The sequence below is a fragment of the Natator depressus genome, chromosome 11 (assembly GCF_965152275.1).
Source record: "Natator depressus isolate rNatDep1 chromosome 11, rNatDep2.hap1, whole genome shotgun sequence".
Taxonomy (NCBI): domain Eukaryota; kingdom Metazoa; phylum Chordata; order Testudines; family Cheloniidae; genus Natator; species Natator depressus.
Window position 1 is genome coordinate 78,846,403 of NC_134244.1, and position 8,933 is coordinate 78,855,335.

The 8,933-nt window shown below is 45.2% G+C and overlaps 1 protein-coding gene across 3 annotated transcripts in view; it reads left to right on the forward strand.

The window, feature by feature from the left end:
- Positions 1–7,970, forward strand: part of USP40 (ubiquitin specific peptidase 40) — a 70,817-nt gene extending 62,847 nt beyond the window's left edge. For all 3 annotated transcript variants that reach the window (XM_074968242.1, XM_074968243.1, XM_074968244.1), the window contains 3 exons: positions 155–250; positions 702–796; positions 6,455–7,970. In XM_074968242.1, the coding sequence (XP_074824343.1) occupies positions 155–250; positions 702–796; positions 6,455–6,563 (300 nt within the window). In that variant the 3' untranslated portion in view covers positions 6,564–7,970. The remainder of the gene's footprint in view (positions 1–154; positions 251–701; positions 797–6,454) is intronic.
- Positions 7,971–8,933: the final 963 nt, after the last annotated feature.

Genomic DNA, 8,933 nt, shown 5'->3' on the forward strand with positions numbered 1-8,933 from the left:
CATGCTCCAATACATCTGTTAGTCTATAAGGTGCCACAGGACTCTTTGCCGCTCATACCTTAGAAGGTGAAACCAACAAAAATCAGTTTAAGAATCTCTGAAATCTCTAGGCTTAGGACATGTGAACACTTTTTGATACTTTGGCTTTATTCAGACCCAGCAAATTTCAAAGAGGAAACGGAAGAAAAAACAGGAGAGTTTGCAGTCAGCACCCTTTCACCTGAAAGATGGAGACATTATCGGTGTAAAGGTAAACTTAAGAATTAACACAGTTGTGAAAATAGCTGGGATTTAACAGCCAGTTGTATTAATGAACAAGCATGTAGCTTCAACAGTAATAATATCCACTGTGTCCTGATTTCTGCCGCGTTCTTCTGTATTCCTTTGCATGGGTATGACAGAGACTGCATATAAACATCTGTCACAACCTTGTGTGAGAGTGGGGACAGGGCATTGTTCCTGTTGCTGCCTCTCCTAATGCTCGTTACCAGCCTAATGGAAGAGTGCGGAGGGTACTGTGGGGATCCCACCACCCTGTATTATTTCAGATTCAGTAACCCAAGTGGTTTGGTACAAAGATTGTAAGTTTTTTTTTAAAAAAATGTTCAATCAAATGAACTATATTAAACTACTAAGAGGCTGATATAATATATTATGAGAACTAAAAATAAACTAATGCACTCAATACTTTCTGGCAACAGAATCTCCTACTTGAGGATGGTAAGGACTTCAGTACTGTGAGAGATGATGTTGGAAAGGAGACACAGAGGCAGCTTGCAATGGAAAAAAAGAAAAGGTATTTATTACAATATTTTTGTTTTCTCAGATATGTAAAGGGGTTTACCAGCTTTCACAGATTTTTAGTGCTGTGATACTTTGTCTGAGGCAGAAGATGTAGCTAAGGATAGTCAACGCCTAGTAACAGTCGTTAGTCCTGACAGGACCAAAGGAGGTGCATTGAATAAAAGTAATTCAAAAACTTCTTGTTTTTAATACTATGTCTGCAGGATGAACCCATGCAACATGTGGGGCTTCAGTTCTTCTTCGAGTGATGGTCCCTGTTGTATTCCACTGAGGGTAATGTGAATGTGCCCAGAGCTTTTCAAAGTAGTAGTGTCTCTTGGTCCGTGCATGCACCCCTGCATTGCCCCGTGGATTCACCTGAGGTGATAAAGGGCAGGGTGAACCGCCGCATCTTTAGTTCCTTTTCACTACCGCATGGTCCAAGTTGGAGCTTCAGCTGTCCTCTCATCCTTGGTGATGCATTTTCCAAACTTTTCTCAAAAAAATGTTTCTATTCCTTATGTAGTCAGGATTTTGTTGTTTTATGTAGTAGTTTTCTTGTTTTTGAAAGTCTTCAAGTCTCCAAACTCAGAACGTTGCCTTGGTGGTTCCCCGCCAAAAAATTCCGTGCCTCCAGCAACCCGCCTCTGAGTACTGGAGTATGACAAAGAGGCCAGGATTTCTGCCCTTCTTTGTTCTCCCCAAACGATGAACACCAGCACTGTCTGTAGTGCTTGGGGGAAGCCCACACTATGTTCAGATATAGCATCTGTCTCTCCTTCCCTGCCCATACACGGGAAGGCAGAGCCTTTCACTTTAAGAAGTACCTCCTGGAGGTCACCATCAGGCCACAGTCATACCCTGGCCGGGGAATCCTCCCTCCCCTCCATACATCACCCTGAACACTCCAAGAATACACCTCCTGCCACGGAACCCCAGACTGGCTCCACCAGTACCAGTGCTATGCACCCATGCCAGAGCCGAGCCATGAGTCACGGACGCACACACACAAACGTTGCAGTAGCTCTTTCTCCAGGTCTAAGAAAGGTGCTCTCCTGTCCATGAGCTCCAGCCAAGGAGGGGCACCGTGCTCCAAGACCCACAAGAGTGACAAAAGCCTGCATTGCTCGCCAGATCCGCCGGTCCTGGTTATGGATCAGCACACCCGGGCACCAGCTCCACCGGCATCCAGCGAATGCCAGTCTTGGAACCAGTGAATCTTACTGGCCCTGGTTCCGTCCATCGATCAGGTGCGGTTGACTCCAAGGAGACTTGCAACCATTCCCGGGCCTCATGAACTGTTGACAATGGGAGAAATGCACTCTCTACGTGCCCCAGTATTCTCTCCTCCTAAGAGGGGCCCATCTCCGTACACAATATTCCACCTTTTGGCTGTGTTCATACGACACTCTTGGGTCCGTCCGCACCACCATTGATGCAGGACTCCAATTCCTCCATGGAGTCTGAGGGCCCAGACATTACATATGGCCCGCCACTTCCGTAACGAAGACATGACTATCAGAAGGTCCCATGGCAATACCCTCCCTTACCTTAACCCAGGAGCCTCTGGTATCTCTGGACTACACAGCTGTAACAGTATGGCCAGAATCAACCAGGCTGGCCATATTGGCGCTCGTGGCCCTAATATTTGCCTTCAGAACTGTCCCATTCAATACGGGAGGACTTTCCTATATCACCAACCTGTCCTTTGCCGAGTAGATGCTCAGAACCAGGATTAGATGATGCCCTGATCAGCCGTACTGGCGGATCCAGAGGATGTCCCTCAACATCCCTGGATGAGACTGTGTTGTCAATCTCCCCCAGACAGCTACCATCAATTTCAAGAGCCTACTACATAGGATAGCTCATGCCCTTGAAATACTGTGGGAAGAGATGCAGGACAAGCAGTGCCACCTGTTAGACATTTTTCAAACTTCGGTACTGGCCAGAGTGGCCCTACTGAGCAATGAGGACATTCTGCAACCTGTACCCACTGTGTGGCAGACCCTGGCCATGTGTGCCTCCAACTGCGAAAGGGGCGGACAAAAGGTACTATGTCCCACCCAAAGAATGCGAGTTCCTGTTCTCTCTTCCTCTGCCCAACTCCCTGGTGATTCAGGCTGCTCTGCAGCTTGCTATACAACAGCACCCACGCTCCACCCCAACTGACCAAGAGGGCAAGAGACTGGACCTTCTCTTCAGCCAGCCTCCAGTTCTGGATCTCGAACCTTCTGGTGCTAATGGCCATATACGACTTCTTACACTTTGGACAGATGGTAAAATTCACAGATAAGCTACCAGGATCATTTTGAATTCCAAGCTAGTCTAGAGCAGGGGTCTCAAACTCAGTTTAACTTGAGCCAGTGCCAGTCCTCAAATCCTCCCAGCAGGCCAATAATGCCACTCATGCTGCCCAGAACCCACCCCTCAAAACTCCACCCCCCCACCTGCCTAAGACTCTGGGAAGGAGTTTGGGTGGGGGAGGAGAGTCACAGAATCCATGACTTCTGTGATCTCCGTGAAAGAATCGCAGGCTTAGTCATGAGGAGGGAATCCTGTTTACACTCCTCAGGTGGGCTTCAGCAGGGGAAGGGGGCAGTGGGGCGGGGCCTCTGGTGGAAGGGACAGGCAGGGCCAGGGACTAGCTTCCCTGAGCCCACGGTTCACCTGCTGCCCATGCCATTTTGACTTATAACTGCCCCACGAGTCTTCACAAAGATTTTTCTCTATGGTAGCGGGTCACCTCCGGCAACAAGGAGTCCTTGTCTTCCTGTACCTAGATGACTGGCTGCTGGTGTCACAGTCCAGAAAAGAAGCTCAGGAATTGACATCCCAACTTGTTTTACTCTTCCCTAAGAATGAGCATCAATGTAGAAAAATCGACTTTGCGCTCTATACAATTCCTAGAATTCATAGGAGCATGCATCAATGCAGCCTCCACACATGCCTATGTGCCAAAAGACAGGTTCCAGCGCTTACTGGACCTGATCATCTTTGGTGACTTCAGTCCCTCTGTTTCAGCCAGAACTTGCCTTTCCCTCCTCGCTAACATTGTAGCGTGTACGTAGATCACACCCTTTGCTCATCTACACCTCCGCTATCTACAACTCTGGCTACAATCTACTCCCCCATGTGCCCATCCATGGACATCCCTCTCACCATTCCACCGGAAGTCATCTGTTCCCTTTAGTGGTGGACAAACCCACTCCAGGTTTGCTCCAGGATACCTTTCCTCCTGTCTTCACCGAGTGTTTACAATTATAACGGATGCATCATCCGTGGGCTGGGGCACCCACATGAGAGATCGCATGACACAAGGCACTTGGATTGCCCAAGAAGCCAGGATGCACATCAACATTCTCAAACTACGAGTAGTATGCAAGGCATGCCGCATATTCTTAACAGCTGTCTGTTCTCATCATGTCCTGGCCATGTCTGACAACACCACTGCAGTTTACTACATAAACAAGCAAGGTGGCACACGGTCCCCAGCACTGTATGCGGAAGTGGTATGCCTCTGGAAATGGTGCATGTCATATCATATACTCCTGGCTGCAGCCTACCTTGCAGGAACCCAGAATGTGATTGCCAATACTCTCAGCAGAAACTTTGCAACCAACTGCAAATGGGTGCTGCACAATGCAGTAGTCATGGATGTTTTCAGCTGCTGGGGAACTCTGACCAGAGACTCTTTGCATCTCACACCAACACCAGTTGCTCCAGTGGAGGTCTTGGTACCCACTTGTATAGGGAACGCACTGATCGTTGACTAGTTGGACTGGAACAACAGTCTTCCCTCCACTGCCACTCCTACCACTCATTTTTCACCAACTCAGACGGGAGAGGGCGACAGTCATCCTGCTTGCCCCATATTGGCTTTGTCAGTTCTGGTTCCCTCTTCTTCTTCTCTGCATGTCAAAGCATCCCACGCTCCCACTACCAGTGTTCCCCAAGTTACTTATTCAACACAATGGCAAACTCAGACACCCTGATCCAAGGGCACTCCACCTGACAGCTTGGTTTTTTGGATGGACGCCTCTGCTAGCACAAGACTGCTTGCCAACAGTCTGTAATATCCTCTCCAGTAGCAGAAAGGATCACCTTGTGGAGTCCTATCAGGCCAAGTGGGCTCATTTCATTGCCTGGGCCGAATATAGAGGTCATGCCCCCGAAGTCGTGGGCATCCCTGTGCTGTTGAACTACCTTCTGTCCCTAAAGGCCTCAGGGCTTGCCCTCAGCACCATCAAAGTGCACATAGCAATCATTAGTGTCTTCCAGCCTCCTGTGGAAAGGCATTCCATCTTCACCCACCCCTTGTTTGCCAGATCTTGGAAGCCCCCCGCCCCTCTTTGAACCTCTGGCCTCTGCTGTCTTTCTCTTCTCTCTAAGAAAGTAACTTTCCTAGTTGCGATTACTTCTGCAAGGAGGGTTGGTGAACTGGGGCCTATGATGGCAGATCCCCCGTTCACCACATTCCATAAGAACAAGGTCTCCTTATGCACCTACATTCCAAGTTTCTACCAAAGGTGGTTTCCTGCTTCCACCTCAATCAACCTATACACTTACCCACTTTCTTTCCCAAACCGCATACCTGACATGAGGAATGGCAGCTTCATTCCCTCAATTTCGGTAGGGCTCTGGCCTTTTACCTACGAAGAACCAAACCATTCCAGAAGTCTCCCAGACTGTTTGTTGCTGGAGCAGAGAGAACTAAAGGGCAGGCCATCTCCATCCAGAGAACCTTGAAGTGAGTCTCAGGATTCATTACGCTCTGCTATCAACTATCAGGATAGTCCCCACGAGGTGGATCCGGGCCCGTTACACAATAGCACAGGCATCATCTATGGCCACGCTCTAGGACGTACCCCTTGCGGACCTATGTAAGGCAACCAGGTGGAGTTCAGTACACATCCTTGTCTTTTCATTATGCGCTAGTGCATGATTCTGTGATGGACACCTTGTTCGATGCAGCAGTCCGCCACTTCATGGTTCCGTCCTCTTCCTAGCACCCTCCTTGAAACTAGGTACTGCTTGTTAATCACCCTCTGTGGAATACAATAGGGGCCATCACTTGAAGAAGAAAGGGAGGTTTCTTACCTGTAACTGGAGGTTCTTCAAGATGTGTGGCCACTAGCTGTATTCCAATCCCAGCCTCCTTCCCCTCTGCTGTGGATATGGTAGGTGGAGAAGGAACTAAAGATGTGGTCGGTCCGCCCCATCCTTTATCGCCTCGGGCGAAATCACAAGGTAATGCAGGGGCGCTTGCACAGACCAACAGACATTGTCACTTTGAAAAAATCCAGTTCTAGGTGCACGGTATATATGCATTATCGTCAGTGGAATACAGATAGGGACCACACATCTTGACGAATCTCGTGTTACATGTAAGTAACCTTCCCTTCTCCCCTAGCTTGCATTTTGTGTGACCATTCTGATTTTTGTAGCATGTTTCACCCACTTTGCACAGGTTGACCTCCCAAGATACAAAACAATGGAAAAATCAGCCCTTTGTTCATCTGGGGCACACTTAAATACACAATTAGCAAGTGTCAGACTGCAGTGTCATCTTTGCCAAAGTAGTAATCAGGTTCCAAATTGATTTACAGCTTCCTAGAAGTACACTATTAGCACTACAGCTTAATGCTAATATCACCATATGATTTTCTTATAGCCAACAAGCGCAGCGTTTACAGAACGATGTTTTCTCTGAGGGGAAGGTAGCTACTAAGCATCGTAAACCGGAAGTGGCTCTTTCCATCAATGTGGGAATCTTCAGATAGCATTGGACAGGTGACTTGCTGAGTGACCCTTGCCAATGATGTACTGAATTAGAATGGAGTACCTCAACTGGACCGGCAGAGGGATGCTCTTCTCAGAAGTGTCCTGAGTCTCTGCTGAGACAACTGGCTATAGGATTCAGGACAGCTCTGGATTTCCTGTAATCTATATTGGTGAAGTGCTTTAGCATTCCTTTATCAATGTGGAACTTACTCTCAGGCTAGATAAATGCACTTTATCAATGAGAAAATGGATGACTATATTACATAATCTTTCAGTGACTATTTTATAATAATCATATATGTATTTTTCTCTGACATTGCTATCCTATACCATCACTACAAAACTGTTTTTTCATGCAGGCATGTAAGTTCTAAAAGGAATTGTTTGACTCTTTTGACTTCTGAAATCTTAAGTTTTGTTCACATGCCTGGTTGATAAATCTGAGCTTTGATAGTTTAAATCAAAATTGGGTTCATGCTCCCCCCTCTCTCTCTGCAGCCATTTTGTTGACAAATATTTTTTCTGCAGCACTAGTAATTCTAGCAGTAGCCCAACAGCAAACTGCTAATAGTTTTCCATCTGAGCCCTGCAGAGGTGACTGATTTAAACAGTGTATGTGACATTTCAGTACTTGCCTCCTCTGTTACGTTAAATCTTTCCATTGTGCAGCAAGTCCAAACTCTACTCCTTGCCATATAATGAAGCTCTCTCTGTTCATCAGGAACATGAGCAGAAACTGATTTCAGCATTTCCTTAATCTCTAGAACAAATACACTAAACTGGCCAAAGAAAGAAGCAAATGGGTTCAAAATCTATAAAACTCTGGAGAGCTGTGTCTGTAAAATAGAAATATATTGTCACTGTGCTGGTTTTCTTCTCTAGATGCCTCATCCTTTTTCATTATAGACTAAGTTATTAAAAAGTTGAGGAGAGAAGGAGAGTATTTGATGGAATACTGATTTTTTTTTTTTTACTCAGGAAAAGGTTATTGTGTTTATTTTAAATTAAATGGACCTTTGTAATTTTGCTTGACTGACTTGATAGCCCTCAATAGGTTAAAAAAAAAAAAGGTTTCCCCTCTGGGTGTTGTACAGCTGGTTGTACATCCCCAATAATACAAGGGGTATGTACAACCGAAACAGGATAACGTGGTTGCTTCTAATACCAGCTAAACACTGTGCTGTCCAAGGCTGTTGTGGGTTATGGTAAATAAAACATTCACTGCATTATTGTCAGTAGTTCTTGCTCGATGATGAGACTACACTTTTCTACCACTGTGTGGGGTAACTGGGATCATTACAGTTAATTAATTCTCAGTATCTTTATGTCAAATATTTTTCAGTGCTTACAATTACTAAACTCTTTTTTTATATGTTCCCTTATAGTACATGCATCATCATTTGATTTGCCGTCAGGTTCAGTGGTTTCTTCATTTGGTGTTGATACACTGAATTAACCAAACACTGGAGCATATATCGTTTGTAATAAACTGTACTTTTTAAACATATCTGAGATGATAGGCTGAGAATAGGATATATAAATTAAAAATAACGACATATCCTTAACTGAGCTACAATGAAGTGTTCATCACGTGCTACAAGTTTGCCTCTCTCTGTTAGAAGGCTGGGAAAATTAATTATCTGATCAGATACACTACAAAACCTTGCACTCATGGCTGGAAAAGCCCCTGTAAACTATTGAAAGGAAGTTTTCAAACAATTTCTGAAAAAGAAAGTTAAATATTTTCATTATAATTCAACTACTGCTGCCAAAGTGACTGGATACAGTACCTGTATTGATTTAGAGTATGCTACTAAATCTTGTATCGTTTATTTTGGAAGTATAGTAATCTTAGTAGTAGAAGACCTCATTATGGTGACTATTAAAACTTTGGGAGAGAAGTGGGAAAATCCTGCTGTTAAGGTGAGCAGAATTCTTCTGTTTTGGACAGAGTTTGAGTAACTGAGTCCCCTGCCTTCAGGCTCTGATTCAGCCAAACACTTCAGTATATGCTTAACTTTCAGCATGTGAACAGTCCGGACTCACTGTGGCTGCATATGTGCTTTAAATTAAGTAGGTGCTTAAGTCCTTTCCTGAATTGGGGCATTAGTCGGGGGGAGGAAGGGGATATTTTAATCTTAAATGAAGAGTAGAACCAAATAATTAGAGCCAAGTGCAGTTGAATTATGTAATGCTAGATTTATGGAAGGATTCTCTCCTAAGACTTGACAGAGGTCAGCAAAGTTGTCTCCCTCAAACTGACCTTGTTTTCCACAGCCTTTTTCATTTTACATACATTTTGTTAAGCCACACATTTTTCAGAAGACACTTCACTTATGAGTACCAAGATTAAAATTTGATAAATAAGG